This window comes from Dermacentor andersoni, chromosome 10 (genome assembly GCF_023375885.2).
Source record: "Dermacentor andersoni chromosome 10, qqDerAnde1_hic_scaffold, whole genome shotgun sequence".
Classification (NCBI taxonomy): Eukaryota; Metazoa; Arthropoda; class Arachnida; order Ixodida; family Ixodidae; genus Dermacentor; species Dermacentor andersoni.
In genome coordinates this window covers 99209286-99228691 of record NC_092823.1, presented here as the reverse complement: position 1 = coordinate 99228691, position 19406 = coordinate 99209286, and the positions used below count along the sequence as shown (strand labels likewise).

General features: G+C 48.0%; 2 protein-coding genes across 3 annotated transcripts in view; one reads left to right on the top strand and one right to left on the bottom strand.

Moving 5' to 3' along the window:
• Positions 1 to 3075: 3075 nt before the first annotated feature.
• On the bottom strand, positions 3076 to 10520 carry LOC126544445 (serine/arginine-rich splicing factor 5-like). Its single transcript, XM_050191772.3, has 9 exons — positions 10347 to 10520; positions 9583 to 9707; positions 8941 to 9011; positions 8303 to 8389; positions 7219 to 7288; positions 4494 to 4567; positions 4309 to 4410; positions 4012 to 4188; positions 3076 to 3584 (listed from the first exon to the last, which is right to left on the bottom strand). The coding sequence occupies exons 2-9, from the start codon at positions 9703 to 9705 to the stop codon at positions 3266 to 3268; spliced, it is 1023 nt and encodes a 340-aa protein (XP_050047729.1). The 5' UTR covers positions 9706 to 9707; positions 10347 to 10520; the 3' UTR covers positions 3076 to 3265.
• A 624-nt stretch (positions 10521 to 11144) lies between these two features.
• Ino80 (chromatin-remodeling ATPase INO80) overlaps positions 11145 to 19406 on the top strand; it is an 87948-nt gene continuing 79686 nt past the window's right edge. For both annotated transcript variants that reach the window (XM_050191748.2, XM_050191746.3), the window contains exons 1-3: positions 11145 to 11314; positions 16589 to 17073; positions 18796 to 18922. In XM_050191748.2, the coding sequence (XP_050047705.1) occupies positions 16597 to 17073; positions 18796 to 18922 (604 nt within the window). In that variant the 5' untranslated portion in view covers positions 11145 to 11314; positions 16589 to 16596. The remainder of the gene's footprint in view (positions 11315 to 16588; positions 17074 to 18795; positions 18923 to 19406) is intronic.

The window sequence follows — 19406 nt, the reverse complement described above, 5'->3', positions numbered from 1 at the left end:
GTCACCTGACATAAAGAAAGAACAAGAAAAATAGCTGCAGGTTTCAAAAACAAATACGCAATGCTCCAAATTCTGAGAGCCACAAATTGTACAGTAGCTGGGTTATTTCTGCGAGCTGAAAAGTACTGGTAAAATTTTGAGATTTGCGCCTGTTGTGCGTACGCGATCTCCTTGGCTGCTTATGGCCTCTAAGCTCGGTTTTTTATGCGTGGTAATCTCGGAGGCCATAACTAGCACTCCTACAATAATGCCTAGGAGGGAGGGCACTTTGCTAAAAAAAAAAAACATCACAATGGCAGCATCTTTATTATAAAGTCCAGAGAATATTACATGTGAAATTTTTATGACTTTTCCTTTCTAATGTTTTCAGCTGCAACGCGATACGAGCGCAGAAGTTGGCACGACGAGTTAGTTTCATATTAGTATTTAGGAACTCTATGTTTGTGACATTACGAGGAACGATTGCGTCTCCACGGATGCGTCGTTCCTGGAACACTCTACGAGAACAGCAGCACGTTAGTACTTACATGTCTATTTTAGACCAAGTGTAAAACTTCGTCTGTAGGACTTCCGAATCACGTCCCAATTTCCGAGCACTGTTCGGGACGTGCCATGGTTATCCCACATGGACCTTTTCCGGCATGTGAACACTTGTGCTCCAATGAGGCTTTGTCATTGAGTTTCCTCGTAACAGCAGAATTATGTTTTCTCGCATGTTCGAATTACAATTCTAGGCTGTCATGTCTGCCACTCGAGCGTACGTCATAATTTAAACATATAACGGGCATGCCCGTTATATCTTTCACAATGCGTATGCAGCGAATATGTCATATGCTCGTAATATGTACGCAATGTCCCTCTTACACACGCAAAGGACACGGGAAATGCGGCCAGACGATCATGTGATGGACGTCCGCAAGACGAATGACACATTGTTAGCTAGGATATCCATGTCCAGACGATATCCACAGGTCGTATCTGTTGTCAGTAAGCGGGGCGTTACGGTGTTCTAAATAAGATATTCTTTGGTATGCCACTCCATATGGGTCCAGTGTTTCTAACAAGCTACACAAGAACCCAAACTTGGCTCAGGTGGTTCTGCGTGCATGGCCGATAGATGGGCGATCGAGAGCTTGTCAATCGGAACCCAAACGCAGCTTCGTTTATCCGCTGCGCCATTTTTAAACTCCCAGCGACGACAATGACGTCGGAGGGATATTCTATCGAAATTCTGCTGCCAAGAAATGGATATCCTAAGCATGTTTCCAATATGCCCTACGGACATCCCTTCCCTAGCTGTTACGTTCGCAGCACGACGATGCAACGGGTAGAGCACCCACGCATCAAGAACAGATACACAACGTGCGAGCACGCGAGTGAAAGGCAAAAACCAACTCGGCAAAAACCGCTGGGAGGCGGCTCTCAAAAGTTCAGAGTTGGCAGACCAGCTCTGGGCCGTCCGGCAAGCCAAAGATGCCGCCCGAGTCCAAGGACTTCGAGCCGCCACCTGAGGCCACCACAACGAAACTGCCGGCCATTCATTCATAAAGTTTCTTCTCTCTCTCGGAAGACAAAACAGAATTGAAGGACAATTAGTAATTCACATGCCGATAAATGATGATGAAGCCTCAATTAATGGCACAAACCCACTACGCGGGATAGGCCATGGATCAGGCGGTAATATGATTGGTAAATAATTCAGTTAATAACACAAAAAAGGAAAATATCTATGTGCAGTATCCGGGGAAACATCCGCGTTGGAATATCCGAGACTCGCCACGAACATTCGTGTCCTACAGACGAAACGTTTTCATCTGGGCTCTCTCTTTATACGGAATGAAGGACCTAATCCTGTACCACAGTCGCCCCGCTGGTTTACGCAAGAGAACCAATCGACCTGCTGCATGCAGGAAGACTAGAATCACCCAGAAAATCGACGTGCCAGCCAACCCGCCTGGCGTCACACTAACCAGTGCAGAGGAGCTTCAGCTAATATTGACAACGGGCGCCCTCCTACACTAATCTAGGGAAACAGGCATGCAACACCCAAGGCTGAAACAAGTTGTGGGACAACTCAATTGCATCATCCTACACTAGAGATGGGCGAGACACTTCAAAATATGAATAGTACAAGTATCGTATAAGCCAAATGCAGACATACTTGTAGCAGGAAGTTATTTTGGTACGATTGGGTACTACTCCTGTGCCTAGTGGTGCAGGAAAGACGGCCATCAAGGACAAAGGATCAGTTTTAACCACAATTGTAAAGACTGCACGCACAGCTACTGAATATCAGCAGAGCTTGGTTGCAAAGGAGCCATTGAATATTGAATAGCTGTAGCAAGACAATGGCCGAAAAAAAAAAAAAAGCTGCATTAGGATTTGCATGCAACGAAAACCTGAAGGACCTGTTGCAAGCAAATCGCTGGCTGTAGCATAAAGAAACTACTTGACTGCCAAAAAGACAGGACTACGAGCAAAAATTGCAGCTGAAATGTCAGTTCCTGCTGCAAAGCTGCATTACCACCGTTTTCAAAGAACTCGCAATATTTTGTTTAGCAGGCAGAGAACAGCGACAACATTAACATCCAGTTATTGCAAAATATTTGGCCAGATTTTATATATTTAAAAATGTGAACCAGCCTTCTAAAAAAATTATGGGGCTTTGTGTGCCAAAACCACATTCCGATAATGAGGCACGGCGTAGCGGACTCCGGAAATTTCGACCACCTGGGTATCTTTAACGTGCACGTAAACCTAGTAACCCCACGGGTGTTTTCGCATTTCGCCCCTATCGAAATGCGGCCGCCATGGCCGGGATTCGATCCCGCGACCCCGTGCTCAGCAGCCCAACACCATAGTAACTGAGCAACCACGGCGGGTTAGCTCTTTTTCGAATACAAATACTTGGCGTAATATTCCATTACAATATTTGCCCCACCCTAGTAACAATAATAGCATTTAACATTCCAAAGCACATTCCTCGGTAGCTGCAACGAACTGATTGCTTCAGGCAAACTTGCTTGGCACACTGTACATTGCAGTGCATTGCAAAAGAGTAAAGATAGCAATTCATTGTGTGACATACATGATGGGTTTATTACATGCCAGTAAATGAAATATACAGGTCACAAGGTTACTATATACAGTGTCCAGGACATCTAGGGGAGGCCCTGAGAATATGAAAAGGGAGCACGGACAATGGCAAGAGCAATGCACAAGGCCAGCCCATGTTTTAGCTGTGCGAAATGAACAGGTCATCACTTCAACTGCTATCATTAGAGTTGTCATTGTTGTTCTTGACAGGGGACTTTGACCGCGAACGGGAGCGCGACCTAGACCGGGAGCGAGATGCCGAGTGGTGGCGGTTGTTGGTCTCCGGCGACTTGCTGCGGCTCCGGGATTTGCTCTTCGACTTCGATTTTGACTTTGAGCGGGACCTGGAGCGTGATCGGCTGGCAGATCGAGAAGGGGCTCGCCGCTTTGGGGCTGGACTTCGGGAGCGGGAACGCGAGTGAGTTGGCGAGCGCGAGCGACGCTTGACGGGCGTTCGGGAATGGCTTCGTCGTTTGGCACTCCGGGACCTGCGCATTTGAAAAAGTGCACCGATGAGAACTGCTGCCAGTTTTAGGATGTCAAAGACAGTCAAAGCAGGCACTGCGGAGAGAGCTCTTTCAGAACGTTGGCACCAGTTTTCCGCACAAAGAGTTGGTCCCGAAAGATAAGTCATCACTGAACTCTCTGCCGCGGTGGATGAAACAGTGCTGCTGCCTCGTGAAGGAGCACTTTTCACATAAGAATGCTAAATGCAATGAAGTACACGTACTAGCTACAGAGTTCTGCTCACAAAGTACGTACAGTAGCTTATGGGTGTACAAACCAACAGTGCTCTCACTTCATCCGAAGTCTTACCAGCACCTTAACTGGCAATTAACTAGCAACTAGCTTTGCCATAACACTAAACAGGACAAAGCCATCGTATGCTTCTTGATGAGAAAAACCCCCACAAACCTCGATCGACTGCGGCCACGGCGGGCTGCACTCCTGGACCTAGATCGGGATCGAGACCTGCGCTTGACCGGGCTGCGGGAACGACTACGGCGCCGGCTCCTCGAGCGTGAGCGAGTTGGACTGCGGCGACGCCGAGAACGGGAACGAGAGCGCGACCGAGAACGGGACTTGCTACGCCTGAAACGCAACATCAATCACAAGTCAGAACAGATGCCAGTGGTATACCCAGTTACACTAAGGGGGCTCGTGCAGGGTGGGGGTTCCGAGGGACCCAGGACGCACTTATGATTTACAAACCTTTTTTCTTCGATGAGGCGGATGCGCCGCCCACTCAAGTCTGTGTTGTCCAACTTGTCCAGTGCGTTCTTCATGTCTGAGTAAGTGGCAAACTCCACCACCCTGCATGAATAAAAAGATGTGAGCCTCGTACAGACACCTGACCAAGGAACGTACACTAAAGAGCCAGGGAGCAAGACACGTACCCTTCATTGCGGCGGAGGCGATGAGCATCGGCATAGGTCACCTCGCCAGCTTGCCGCATGTAGTCTTTCAAGTCCTTTGCAGAGAAGAAAAGAAATGGACGCCAAGATTACACACACATTTGAAAACCCTTGCAACAGCAACCCAGAAACACCACCATGAATACAACAGGCATCTTGATGGGCGCCAAGCAGCATCGCGAAATGAACAAAGTTCGTGTTGGAGGGGCACATCGGAAAAGCTGCCACAGGCTGCATCCACAACAGTGATCCCCAGAGCATTGGCCACGGCACGCACGTCCGTCTTGCAACTGAATGATCTCCAATACTGAAGTCCACAAACAAGTCTTGCTAGATACTGCAGAGCAGACGTGATGTGAATGTAGCCTGTGGCAGAATCAGTATAGAAAGTTTGTATGTTCAAAACACTGGAACAGATGCCTTTTGTCACTCAAAACAGTCTGAAAATAAAAACAAGATGTGGCCACCAGGTCCCCGAGACGAAGGAAGCTGAAAAAAATGCCGCCGCTGCTCAGACGTCCACGGCAGGAGGAGGCTGTTCGCGGAGTACAAAGTGGAAGATGCTTTTTGTTTGAAAAGGTGAGGCGTCATACGTGATTTACCTGGCTCCGCCCCAAGAACCCAGGCCCAGACAACCAAGGCGGGGGGTAGGGGGCGCAGCCAAGAACACCGAGCCAAGCCCTTCACACGAGGGTAACGCCACACCAGGCGGGGGCCGCAGGCCTTCCCACAAAGGGGATCTTCTCCATCCACGGCAGAGGTCCATTGGCCAGGCCGCGCGCAGACGCCCAATCACAGAGAAAGAAGCCCCGCTGGCCGTCGCCACTGCCATCTACGGTAGGTCCCTCATCATCTTTAGTTGAGGCAACAACAATGCCCACACACGGCCCCGTTAAGCCAGTCGAGTAGGAAGAAGACGTCACGGTCCCTCCGAGCGGTTGGTCCACCGCAAACACCCTAGGGGGGGCTCCACCACGCTTTACCGGTCCTCCACACCAGGATGGGGGGGCGCTCATCAAGGAGTAGCCTTCATCTCAAGGGGGGTAAAGGAGGGAAGCCTGTCGCACCGATCCGCGGGTAGGCGGCGCACAAAGGCTCGCTCCCCCTCTGAGCAGTGCGAGAACAGAACACACACACGGCCCGTTATTGCGTTGCTCGTCACATGGCGACACACAGCTACTAGCCTCCACCAAAACTGTCCCCCTACCAAACGGAGAACTCCATAAAACAGTTTGCATGTGTGCCCAGACAGTGCCGCGTGTGGCAGTATACGCAAGGCTTCCCAAACTACCATCATGTTACCTTTAGGATTCCATACAATACTGCCCCCAAATGGGAAACGTGTGACCCGTAAGCATGCCTAGTCTGGAAAATGTGTTTATCGGATGGAAACTCCCTGCAACTACTGGAGGTAACCGAGCAGAGCCGTAGTGGTCAGACTATCGTACACAAGTTCCCGTGATGCCCGACTACAGTCAACAATCGATTTTCCGGATGCCCGATGAGTCAGACTCCTTTGCAGCACCACCATGGCAGCCCATAGAGTCAATGTATGAAATTTAAAATGCAATAACCTGTTGCTAGCCAATTATCCAGACTTTTTGCCATGACCGTGGGTCAGAAACTGCATTGGTCAAAGCCCCAGCATCGCCATTTTGATTATCTCGCTGCCTCAAATGGGTGCTCTCGCACGCATATCTACTGGCAGCTGTAGCCACCACCACGGCAGCACTAGGCCTAACTATGATGTTTGCTGCCGAGCTTCTTGCCGTCCAGTGCGGTGTTTTTGATAAAAAAAAAATTCCCTGCAATTAAGAATGGCACCGACTGTGCTTTTGTAATCCTCGCCAACGGCTTCGAAGCTCGGAAAGTATGACGCATTGCACACGGCCAAATCCCGAAAGTCAGCTTCGCCCCAGTACAGTAGTGTTACACGGTGAAGCAGACCAAGAGCAGGCAGATGCAACTGTCACGGGAGACAGTATGTATTCCTCAATTGTACATGGGCGCATCTGCAGTTTTCTGTTGCGGTACAAGCAACGATATGCTGGCGAGCCTTCACTGCTATTTCGGATGTACCTGTGGCAATTTGGGCCCTTTGGGGGCAGTAAAAGGCATGCAATCATCTTTTCAGACAGCTTAATTTTTATAATGTTCTCGCGGTCGTTAGCGAATCCGCAAAATCGGATGTTGACTATATCTTAAGTGCTATCTTGGAAGCCAGAGTATTGGATGCTGTGGTGCAAAATGAATTGAACAGTGCAGGAGATGACTATGGACGACCTGTGTTGTGCAATAGCCATACTGGAGCAACATAGCTAGAGCGAGTGCAACGGAGGAGTGCATTTGATGAAAGTACCATTCTACTGCGCTTTGCACCTTGATGTTCCCATGATTCACAAGTCAGGTGTCAAATGCCTTTTCAATATATAGGTGACTGTTTTGTAGAGGGGGCATTGATGTTGATCTATACCACTCAATGTGTTACTGGAAACAAATAAGGGCACCAAAATAATAAAAAAAAAATGTCTGGGTCACACAGCAAAACACGCATTAGTTGGCAATACTGTAAGCTGTGCAGCCTCCCACTTACCTAACCTAAAAATATTAAGGAGTCTGTCAAGACAGTTGGCTCTAAATACCTGGCAAGAGAAACAAATGGCTGCACAAACACTGATTCGGTGAATAAACTAGCAGGATGCCTTACCTGCCAGCTCACACGACTGCTCAAGTTCTCGACAGTCAGCTGGTACTCCGTCCTTGTCGGTGGGCCATAGCTGGGGGGAAAAAACGTGCAGTTCACAATCGAAGACTTGACAAGTGGGATACGAACATTGCCTTTACATGCAGCCGGCACAGTCACATATTCCTCCATTGAACACGTTTGTGCAAGCTTGCAGCACTTTCCATATGAACAGGCCAAGCTCCAATTGAGCAGCATTACAGTACGAGACGCATTGACTGTGCCCAGTTGAAGGCTGCTTGCGCAGAAAGGGAAGAGACAAAGCAAACACAGAGACAAGTTGGCATGCTAGCAAAGTATGTGGCAAAGAAACACCACGAACAAGCGAACGTCAACAAGAGCACAAGATGAGCTCAAACCCTCTGAACTTGTTCCCTTGGTGTAAGCTCCTTTTGAAGCTTTTTCGTAGGCCATGAACTGTAGGCAACATGGCTAGACATAACATTTCATGCAATGAAAGCAGACAGCAATATAACATGCCTCCACAATTAGCTGTAAAGCAGAATGGGTAGCTTCCAATGGAAGGCACTTTGGCGATGCAGTAAACTGGCCATAAAGGAAGAAAGCTAGGAGGGAGCATGATGTCAAGATTAGAAGCGGGGGTCTTACTAGAGAGGAAATGCGACACCCGGGACAGGAACGACCATTAGGACGCTGAGAATCCATCAGTCGGAAGTTTTCCGCACCACAGCAATAGGTCCCGAAAGATGGACATCACGTGAATTCTCAAGCGCACTACTAAACATGCCGGCGTGGAAGTTTCAGCGAGCCTTTGCAAGACAACCCCCTCCAATGCTGCTCTGTCCCTGCATTCATTCCTCCGACAGTTATGATAAACGAGGTCATCCCACATTGAATCTTGGGAACGCCATGCCATATGTAGCTGCTCACCGCATTTGATGCTACGATTCCTCAGTTCGTTTCTTTGACCAGGCTTTACGACAGCCACGCAATGCTCCATCCTAGTTCATTTCCTTTTGTCCACGAAACTGGCCATGCAAGGCTAAATGAAAATGCAGCAGTCGAACCGCAAAGAGAAACCACCCACCGGCGCCTTGGTGGTGACCGGGATGCAGCACGTGAGCGATAATAGTCGGCCCCACGTCGGATGCCACGGGCCAACTCCACAGAGACCCTGAAAAGAGGAGAGCAGGTTGTTAGAACCCGCGTCTAAAGTAGCGTTTTTGCTTATGTATTCACGACAGAGGACTTCCTAAAAAGAAGAGGGGAGGAGGAAAGCAAAGGATTCTTTAAATTTAGTTTTAATAAATGTTCTGAAAAATTTGATGTTTCACAGCATTTTCCGTGTTGCATCATGATTAGACGCCGACTGGTAAGCTTTTCACTGCATTAAAGAAAGCTAGTACCATGAAAATTGGTTGTCATTCCTTTAAAGAAAGCTGAGGCACCATCTATGAATGTACGTGATGCCAAGGAGTTGTTGGCCATGTGGCTATGCATCCTGTTAATGCCAAGTTAATAGGAAAGCAAACAGATACAAAATTTTAGCTGTCACCCAACCTACAACATTCATTGTGCTCGCCACTGTGCATACAAAACCTCTCTGAATACAAACCTCATTCTGCAGAGAATTCCGAGCAATTTAAGCACTCAAAATAGGATCTGGCCTATGCACAGCTTACATACAGCCCCTCACAGTTGCCCGAAAATTGCAAGACCACTTACCGGTCTCCAAGCAGTTCTTTTCCATTCAACTCGTACACAGCATCATCTGCATCTCTGTGGTCATCAAACTCCTGCACGAAGTTCAAGAAAGAAATAAGCGTTGCTGTCCCCAGACTGTGAATGGAAACGCAATGTAAGGTTTTACATCAGCAAGACTGTTTCCGGCAGCGTCTGTTGGACCCGAAAGATGTTTGGTGAGCTCATCACAAGCAGCAGAGCGGTATCAGTGACCCTCGAAAGGCCAAAATTCCAAGCATTTACATGCACGTACTTGTCATTCAAAGCTCGTTGGGCAGAGAGATGCGCGTAGGCATTCTACAAGTTATAAACAAGCCTACGTCCACGAGGGTGCTTGAAAGTCTCATCGCAAATACAGCGCACCATCTGTATGCATGCGTCGCTGAACAATCAATGTTCTACGCGAAATTTCTAGACGTATTACGACTTGACATACTTTAATGGCGAATTCGGCAAATCGCACCAGCGCGCCCAGGGACGACAATGAGTGGATGAAAGGGCGACAACAAAGGCTTGTTAACGGCGCTTGCAACAGATGGCGCTGTCCGTCAAACGGAGACTACGTCCCGATCCGTTCCACGCGCACAAAGTGGGAATCATTCCATTCGCGGAACGCCTACTTACCACAAAGCCGAATCCGTTCTTGATGCTGATCTCGCGGATGCGACCGAAGCCCTTGAAGAAGCGCTCCAAGTCCCGCTCGCGGACTTCGTAGTTGAGGCGTCCGACGTAGACGCGTGACGTCATCTCTGTCGGCGCCAGACAAAAGAAGGGGGAGGGGAATCATTACTATAGCGCGCAAACAAAAATCCGACACCCGAATGAAAACAAAACAAAAAAACAGCTATTAGCACGCCGAGAATTCATCAGTTGGACGTTTTCCGCACCAAAGCAGTAGGTCCCGAAAGATAGACATCACGGGAATTCTCGAGCGCGCTGTCGAACCAGCCGGCGTGGTGGTAAATCCAGCAGGCCTCGCGCGCGTAAAACCACGCTGAACAGAAGCGGTTTGTGAGGGCGGGCGATTAGAGGCGCTTAAACAAGCCGATAGAAAAGTTAGCCCAAACTACGAAAGGTTCTGAACCTTCGCTGTCTCACTCGTTCACAAAACGCACGCGGACAAAGCGTGGCGCGTTTCTTTACGCCGGCAGAGAAATTGAAGAAAACTCCAGTGTTCGCAATTTGCCGTACATAAGGCAACGAAAGTTCAATCGGGATACTATCGAATCCTGTGAGGCACTAGGGCATCGAGAGATGACGGAACAAGATGGCCTTGGAATATCCCACTACTGTGTTAGGGTTAGCAAGGCAGCGCGCGACATGGGAAGATGCAGCCTGTTGCGCACAACAAAAAAATGGGGTCACAAAAATTCACGCCGTGTACTCACCAAAGCCACTTCTGCTGGTGCGACTTCAATTAATGCCACGTCCTACGTTATTTCTACGAAGTTTTCTTACTAATAATACGAGAGAACTGGGCTTAGAGCACGAGTACGCCGAAGGTGACCTTCCTCCCACACGACGCCTGCAACGCATCCACGACGGGGATTTCACGGACATCGCCAGGGCGGCCTAGACAAGCGTGGTTTTGTTATATTGGAACTCTCAACACCAGATGTCTTTATGTGCGTTTCAGTGTCTGGCACAGCGTAACCTAAATTACATTTTTAGGAAAGCATCAAATAAACTCTACAAAACAGTTCAAATTTTATTGAGGTATTAAAGTTGTAATATTTTTTCAAGTCAACATCTTAGGTATTGTAGAGGGCAGCATAACGCAAGCTACTTCGTTTTCACGTTAGGGATGCTATTGGATAATACATCTATTATATAAAAACGTATGCCAATAAGTTAAAATAACGTCACGAAATAAACTTCAGACAATGTTTTATAAAAATTAATGGCTTATTTTTAACAATTTTAAAAGCTTTCGTTAAATTACTGCCTTTACAACTTTAATTAGGTGTTGTATTCTGCGTTTGAGGCTACGCAGTAAGAGCGCTGCGTAGCGCTATTTGTTCAAAATATCGTCTGCTCAAGCATTAAATTCAAAATGAACAGTTCAACAACGACGTATCGAAATTAGTTGCTCGCGCTAAAAGTACCTTGCGGGGCAATTTAAGTTAGGCAGGTGAAAGGCCGTGTTTAAGTTTTCACAGCGGGGTTCGAGGCTAAAATGGATATGGCGTGTGCTCGGTCCGCTGCCGAAGCGAAGGCGAGGGGAGTCATGGGACCCTTTTCGCCCCGCATCTGCGAATCAGCCGCACCATTCCGAGATCGCCATTTTGTGCGCAACGCCAGTCGTCGGCCGCGATCCCATGGCCTCCCGGACAGCCTCGCCACTGCAAGCCAGCAAGTAAGGGCCGCTCGGCGCTCAAGCCCCCGTCTCGGAAAAGTGAACCGCGATCCGAAGGATAACCCCCCGCACCCTACCCTTCACTTCGATTCGGCGCGGCTGGCCAGGTTCGCTGTGCATCGCGCGCGGTTCTGGCCCGGCGGGTTGCCGTTTCTTTTTGAGCACGTCGATTGGCGTGCGCAGCGAGCTCACGACGCGCGTCTGGGCTCGCCGTAGGCCTAGACGGTTCGCGTTCCGAACCGAACAACTCGTACGTCGCGTTTGGAAAAGTGCAGGCAGTACCCCCCGCCTTTCGCACCTCTGAACATGTGCGTTTCTAAAGCGGCCGGGGCAAACCCCAAGAAGTAACCGACCCCCCGACTTCCCTTTATTCGTGTTTATTTTGTTGTTTCGCCGTTTAACCTCCGGCGCTACCGCTCGTCGCTGCGCGAAGCAGCCGTTTTGGTGTGGTACCTTTCTGAGGGTCACCTTTGCACGGAAACAGCCGGCGCGATACTATTGCGTGTCGGAGATCGTTGCTAGGCGAGGTCCTAACAGTCTCCTCGTAAATACCGGCAGTCGTGCTTTCATGCCTATTGCCTGTCGCGCATCTCCGTTCCTTGCGGTGCGCGACCACGTTTTTTTTCTGGACCGCGCTCGTCACGTATCGGGCGCGCAGGGGAACCCGGACTGTTTCACCGGTTCGATCGAGTAAGGAAAGACACGTAGTGGTGTGGATGCTTGTCGCGACGTTCGGGTGACGGATGCTGAACCGGCAATCAATGACATTTCGCGTGGGATTGTGTGCAGCGCAGTTGCTTTCCGTTGGCTCGGGTTACGCGTCTTGACCGGTTTTGGCAGACGACGCGAAATTTTTTTCGGGGCGAGGCACGGCTTTCTTATGTTCGGGGCGCGTGCGACCTTCCGATCTGGTCTTTCTTTTGTTGTTGTTGTTGGTTGCGACAGCCTTGATAACTCGGATCGCGTTTTCGATGAACGTACGCGTTACGTGGTGCCTCTAGATCACGTCTGCACCCTGGGAGTTAATTTCGTAGTCGCAAGGTAACGAACAGAAAAAAAGGAAGAAAGGAGAGATGACGTCGCGCTATTAAACTTCGTCTGCTAGCCTAGCACGCGTCCTTGTTGTAGGATCTGGTAAAAAATGCCCTACCAGTTTGGCTCTGTGAAGCTGGAATGTGAAACTGTGTTAACATCCTTGAAGACTATCACAAGTTGCCCATCCGTTCACGTCACTACTTAACGTTTAATGGCGCTTATGCTGTGCTGCTATGCTGTGGAGCAAGTTACTATAATACTTCCAGTAATTGCTACCAAATGGGTGCTGCTACAAAAGAATGAAGAGGATTTAATCCACACATTCAACATGGGAACAATCTAAACTTACTGTGGCCGTCTGTTGTTGCCATTCAGTTATATGAACCAGTGACTTGTAACGGTCTCCACCGTGTGACTATGGCATTACTTGAAGGTATTAATGCCACTGCACACACCTAATTTGGTGAAGCGCCCCAGAAAGGTGTGGCCATTGAAGGAATAACGAGGAAGCTATGTTCACCTTTGCGTTCTTGTTTCACAACTGTGAGCTAGTGCTAGTGCTAATGCACTGAATGTGGACAACAAGAATACGAGGTTGTTTGGGCGCAAGCATTCTATTGCATGATTGTGTGGTGTGTCAGGCACATGACGGGCATGACAGTTAGAAATGAGAAAGCAGCAGTGTGGGTTGGAGAGCGACGACGTGTAAGTGATATTCGATTTGCAGAAGCGTAGTCAAGCCTCGTTATAATGCAGCCACATCCGACATTGTAATTCATTCATCCATTTGCATTACATCACGGGCTCCAGGAGCACCCACCTTGCTGGCTTAGCGGCTATGGTGCTGTGATGCTAACCACGAAGTTGCGGGATCAGTCCTGGCCACGGCAGCCGCATTTCAATGGGAGGCGAAATGCGAAAACATGTATCCCGTGCATTGGTGGCACGTTCAAGGTCTCCTGGTGGTCAAAATTAATGCGGAGTACCCCCGCTACGGCGTGCTTCATAATAAAATCGTGGTGTTGACACGTTAAACCCCAGAATTCAGTTCAGGAACCAAGAAATCATTGAGTGAAGAGGGTCACAAAATGCAGCAAGGATGACGAGTGCTAACGTGTGCCAGGTGTTACGCAAAACTGCGAACCAGCAGCATACCAGTAGTACAGAGAAATGGGAGGAAAAGGGCTGTACTCAATATTAAACATTTGTAAATATACATACAGAAAGGCATTGAATTTTGTAACTTAGCTAGGAACAGAACTATACATGAAACATATCATGACACTACAGTGATGACTTCATTACAACCAGTATTTGTTGTAAGCATTTGTTTGTTACATGGTGATATTGGCAAGAAACATTTTAGATGTTTGATATAACCGTGGTTCGTTATATAGAGGCTTGATTGTAAACATTGGTCTCCTTGATCAACGGAATGAGCACCAAGAGAGGCGAAATGCTGTAGGGAGCAACAGAATATTAGGTGTCATGTGATCAGGAAATTTGGATGCGTGCCTGCCATGGTTGCCCACTGCCTATGGTGGTGTGCCGCTAAGATCGAGCTTGCGGGTTCAGTACTGGCCATTGGGGCTGCATGTCGGCAGAGGTGAAGTGCAAAACCACTCGTGTGCTTATATTTAAGTGCACATTAAAGAACCCCAGGTGGCCTTTCATTGATTCATTTGAAATTTGAAGGCACGGGACGGAGTTGACCGACTCAAGATAACTCAAGACCGACCCATTTATTGCAAAGGATTCAGTGAGTGTCATCACCGACAGTACTGCCAGTTTAGCCAGTGCTCTTGAAGCTTAGCTTTGTGTTGGTTCTCGTGGGACTCCAACATTTCACAAACACCGTAGCACCAAGCAAACGCGCAATACTTCTGGCTCTGAAATAGTGATACCAGACACACACTATGAACCAACCACATTTCACATGGTGCAATTTTGCACTGTGTTTCTCGCACCCACAATTTCTGCAAGTGTGAAATTTGCATTGCCGTTTCACGCGCTGTGAGTGCGGCGGCTGCGATTTTCACTTTTGTGAACATCTAGAGGAGAACTGGATTATTTTTGGCGTCAGTTTGCTTTGGCAAAAACAAAGTAAAACAACTTAGAAACTGTCCGGCCAGATTTCTTGTGTTTGATCAAGTAGGCAGGCCATGGTCTCCGATCCGTGATGTGACTGGTTCCCTGTCCTAGCCGCATGTGCATTTTCATAAGTTCAGCACTTGAAACATCGAAAAATCACCCGCATAAAAGGTCTGACGGCCCATTTGCCACAAGTGCGAAAACGCAAGCAAATTTGCAACATGTGAAACGGGCTCAAATTGCCTGCACAGAGACCACTTTCATTTGTGTGCACAAAAGAGAGAGAAACCGAGACACATTATGCATGCTTGCAAACGTGCTGCTTATCGGCCTCCAATGGGTCAACTCACGGCAATTTGTTTGCTTTAAAAGCAAACAGCAAAGGTTATGCTGTGTAGAAAATAAAGGGCTGCATCATCACCAGCCAGGTTTATGTCCACTGCAAGATGAAGGCCTCTCACAGTGATCTCCGATTGTGTCGGCATGCTCCGTCCTATCCCCGCAAACTTCCCAATGCTTCGCCATCCCCTCGTGCGTTTCTCTACCCTTGGCGTTGTGTTGGTCTGGTTTGCTGGCTAACCCTCCCAGGCCCAGAACCTATTACACATGCACAAATACCAAATTGCAAGAGGATATCTGGCACTATAGTTCACACTATAACTGGTAGCAAGTTGTCTTTTTGACTACTTTCACTTCCACTTTTCTTATTTCTTCTACGTTTTGATTAAAAACCACTGTTAATCTCCCCCTGTGCTTTCCTTGGCTTCGTAAGGTTGTGACTAAGATCGGGCCCCTTGGTTTTGTTTCCTCTTGTCAGACAACCTATTGTATGTTGTGCATATTACATGACTTGCCAAATCATGTACTTCTCTGATCTCAACCAGAATGTCTCCTGACCATGCTTGCCCAACCCACTGTGGTGACTTAGTGGCTATGGCGTTTCACTGCCGAGCTCGAGGTCATAGGTTCAATTTCTGGGCGAAGTGGCTGCGTTTTGATGAGGGTGAAATGCACAAACGCTCGCATGCTTAGATTTGGGCGCATGGTAAAGAACCCCAAGTGGTCCGAATTAATTCAAAGTCTTCCACCACTGAGATCGCGGTTTTGGCACGTAAACCCCCAGAATTTATCTCCCCCTTCCCCCCCCTTTCTTTAACGTTTGCTGTGTGAGCTATGCTACTGTCTTACTGCGCCTGTCAGGCCTGCATAAGCTAACGAAAACACCCATGTTGAACAGTTGCCAGCTCTTCAGTGTCAAGATCATCGCCGTGTGTGTCTTTCAGAGGGAAGAGCATCACTTAGGAGAGTGACAAATTGGTCAAGTTGGATACCGTTCGTCTTCAAAAATAAGAGCACTCAAAAGAAGCGAAGAAGACAAGTTCTTGCCGGAATGTTGGCTACTGTAGATAGCTCCAAGGCTGCATTTCAGCACTTGCTGTAGACGGCTAAATAGACAGTCAAGCGGCATCTTCAGTCTCGTTCCAATTCTGACAACGGCAAAAAAAGGTAAAGTTTTACAAAGTCGACATCGAAGTCAAAAACGAGAAGGTCTGTTCACAGGATGATCTGGTCATGCTTTCCTAAGTGCTTAATGTAAGCTACATTGTGTTTTTCGTAGGTTCACACACACACAGAGTGTTAAAATAAAGTGATATGTGCTTTCCTTAGTTTATTTCTTGTCAATGCAAGGTAGTGTCACATCGCAGAGATGTCTTCCAGACATTCCATCATACTTTTAGTTGATAATACCTCAAAGGTCTCTTATCAAGGACTTCATGGGTTATGCCCACAGGGTTTGATGGGATTTGCATAGCGCAGGTTCCTTTCCCGCGGCAATACTTGGGCTCAGAGCTGTCTTCTTAGCTGTAGACATAGACTGCCACTCTAATGCTGGCCAATATTTGAACTTATTATATTATATATTAGGTCTCTGCCTTTCTGTGACCCCTCTGTCCTGTGAAAAATGACAAATAAGAGCTGTCGACATGTTTGGTGTCCCCTGTCGCTGCTTCCCAGCTGTCCTGCCAATATCCTTCAAGACAAAGTAGGCAGGGGCTCATACTTTGTACGGAGAGGGTGAGAAAGTGGAGGCGTGTATGAAAAAACTAAGTGCTGATGGTATCCTTGGACGTTTCGGGCTTCCGGCAGGCTGAGCCATGGCCACTAGTCGTGCGGCGGGATGTGGTGGAGGAGATGAGCCTTCGACTTCCGCTGCGGATGACCAGCCCCCCGTGCTGGCCAAGCCACTTCACCTGCAGCGGATCGAGCGGGCCGTCAAGCTCGACAACTTCATCAGCTTCATCCACAACTACTTCTCGACGCCCCTCAACGACGACGCCGAGGACACGGAGGCTGAGAGCTTGTCGGATATCGACGAGGATGGTGATGTGCTCAACGGGGGCGGTGGCGGCGAGAGCACCACCCAGTCTGAGACGGACCGGCGCGCGGAGAAAATGAAGCTGTACAATTTCGACAACGTCAAGAAAAGCCGGCGCTGGCTTAAGAACGTGCTGCTCAGCGACACCTCGTCCTCGGAGGAGGACAACTCGCCCACCGAGGACGACCTCCAGGACTGGCTGCGTTTCCACAAGCTGCGACAGATTGCCAAGGCCGAGCTCAACGCTGACCCTGAGGTAAGGCCTGTATACATAAAATTCTTACAGCGTTTGTAACAAAGTATACTTGAGAAAAAAACAAAAAATACCGAGAGCTTCGAAGATATATCTGCACAGCGAATAGCTGTCTTGTTCCCAAATCCTGTGGTGTCATTTTTGGGGAAGGCTAATGTCTACCCTTCTCAGACCCAGTGTTCACCCCCAGAGACGTTGCCTATCATCCTTTACAAAATTAAACAAGGAATGAGAATCTAAACTATTCCAGGGTAATGTGAAACTAGATGCTGGCGAGATTACAAGTCAAGGTTGTAGTAGTTTTGTGCCCCCTGGTTTTTGAGAAAATTGATACCTTGTGCGAGACGTACCCCTGCATCGTCACAGATGACAAAAAATGAATCTGTAGTTTGTCTAAAATGCCATCAGGTTATGTGGCAATACAGGAGGAAAAGGGAAGCCGAGGAACTGTCTTGTGATGCTAAATCTGTATCTAAATCTGCTTGGGCAAACAAAAGGAGCTCTTATCTGAGCGAACTAGAGAAACTGACATCTCCATGGAGATGCTGGTGCAAGCTTGTGCCCTTGCCATCTGATAAAGCTAGCCATTTTTCATATTCGTAATTGATGGTTGACAACAAAAACTTTAAAAGGTGTGTCAATGGGATATTGTTAAGTCTGAGCAGGATGCGATAGTGCTGCTGCCGACTAACCATCCTGTGCACAACTAAATACTTTTTCAATACTTTTCGGTAAGCGGCTTAAGGTGTTAAAAGATATTGCAGACAACTTCGATGGCAGCATGCTGCTGTAATTGAATACAGTAGACCTCTGTTAATCCGATCCTGGCAGGCGCCCATCCATTTCTATGCGCCCAAACCTTCGTTATTTTGACTTTAAAATTGGAATTCACTGGGTAATTCGAACTTGACCAGTCAGCACGCCTGCAGCTGACCCCTGTGGTTATCTCGATAACGACCCCTTCAGTAGCAGTGTCTGTCTTGGTGGAGGTTAGGGGACAGTGAATACGTTAACACACCTACTTTCGACTCGTCTTAGATTTTCAAGCAGTAACCGTAGCTCACAATGTAATTATGGTATTTACCCGATTCTAATGCGTGCCTTTCTTACTTAAAAAGAAAATTGCACCGTAAATTGCCTGCACGGCGCAATCAGACACGAAACCAAAAGTGCCGTCGCAACATTCGCATGCTTATTTGCATGACACAATGCATTGCGGCAAAGCTGACTTTAAAAAAAACCGTGTGGCTAAGCTGACTTCGAGAAACCAGCCACCATTATGCTACAATTTTTATTGCTGCAAAATCTAGTTCGCATTAGATTTCTCCTTTGTTTAGAAGCGTTAATGTAATTGGTACGTTAGTTTTCTATGTTGGACTCGTAGAAAGTGGGCGTGCCTTTGTTTTGGGGGTGTGTTAGAATCAGGCAAATACCGCCAAACGAATCGGTGGTGTGTTCTGGCATTTTATGTGCATCTTGCCTCGTTCAACCTGCCGGATAATTTGATCAATTTTATCAGTTCTGTCAGGGTCTGATTAACAGAAGTCGACTGTAATATCTTGCAACCCTGCGTGTTCCCTCCGGCTCATCGCTCTGGGCTGATCTCAAATGTTGTGCACCGAAACCCATTGTAATGAACTGTAAATGAAGTACATGCATAATAGGCGAGCCTTTGCGACGATTGCCTCGCTCAGTTGCCGTTACATCCCTCTTCTCTCTGGCCAGCTACGGCAATACCAGTACTACGGTGTGGGCATGCTCTCCCAGCACGACCCATTCCCCGAGCACCAGAAGGCGTTCCTGGGAAACAAGAAAAAGGCCAAGGAGAAGAGGGCCATGGAGCGGAAGAAGGGTGAGGGGGCACCACTGTTGCATGTCTCTCTGGTTGCTTTCATCATTTTCGTTAGTTTAACATGGTAGCATCCTTGGCTTGGTTGGACCAGTTTCTTTCTGCCTACGTAACCTAACCGAAAATACGAGCAGATCCCAAAGATCCCATCGGTATGTGCCAGCGGGTGTGCACCACTGGGTATGTACTGCTGGGTATGTGCATACTTCATGACGCCGCACATTTCAGCTTTTCGTGGACTTGGATAGTAATTGTGGATGAGATTTGCCTGAATTATTTTTTTTTTTCATAGGTATTCTAATTACTGGAGAACCTTAGCTTGTCTGCAAACTTCTTACCGCTTGTGGGTTACTGGAGCCCTGGATGCCATAGGCTACAATGATAACGACATCTTGTGAAGCTTTGTCCAACCACAATGCGTTAAAAAGTGCTTCTGTGTTATGTGGGTGTTATTGTCGAATGAAGATAAGAAAGGACTCCTTGTCAA

Excerpts from the sequence above, each read along its gene's own strand:
- LOC126544445 (XM_050191772.3), bottom strand. The coding sequence starts at position 9,705 with ATGACGTCACGCGTCTACGTCGGACGCCTCAACTACGAAGTCCGCGAG. Across the intron at positions 9,012-9,582 it reads AGAACGGATTCGGCTTTGTG|GAGTTTGATGACCACAGAGA; the intron begins GTAAGTAGGCGT and ends AACTTCGTGCAG. Across the intron at positions 4,189-4,308 it reads CGCCTCATCGAAGAAAAAAG|GCGTAGCAAGTCCCGTTCTC; the intron begins GTTTGTAAATCA and ends GTTGCGTTTCAG.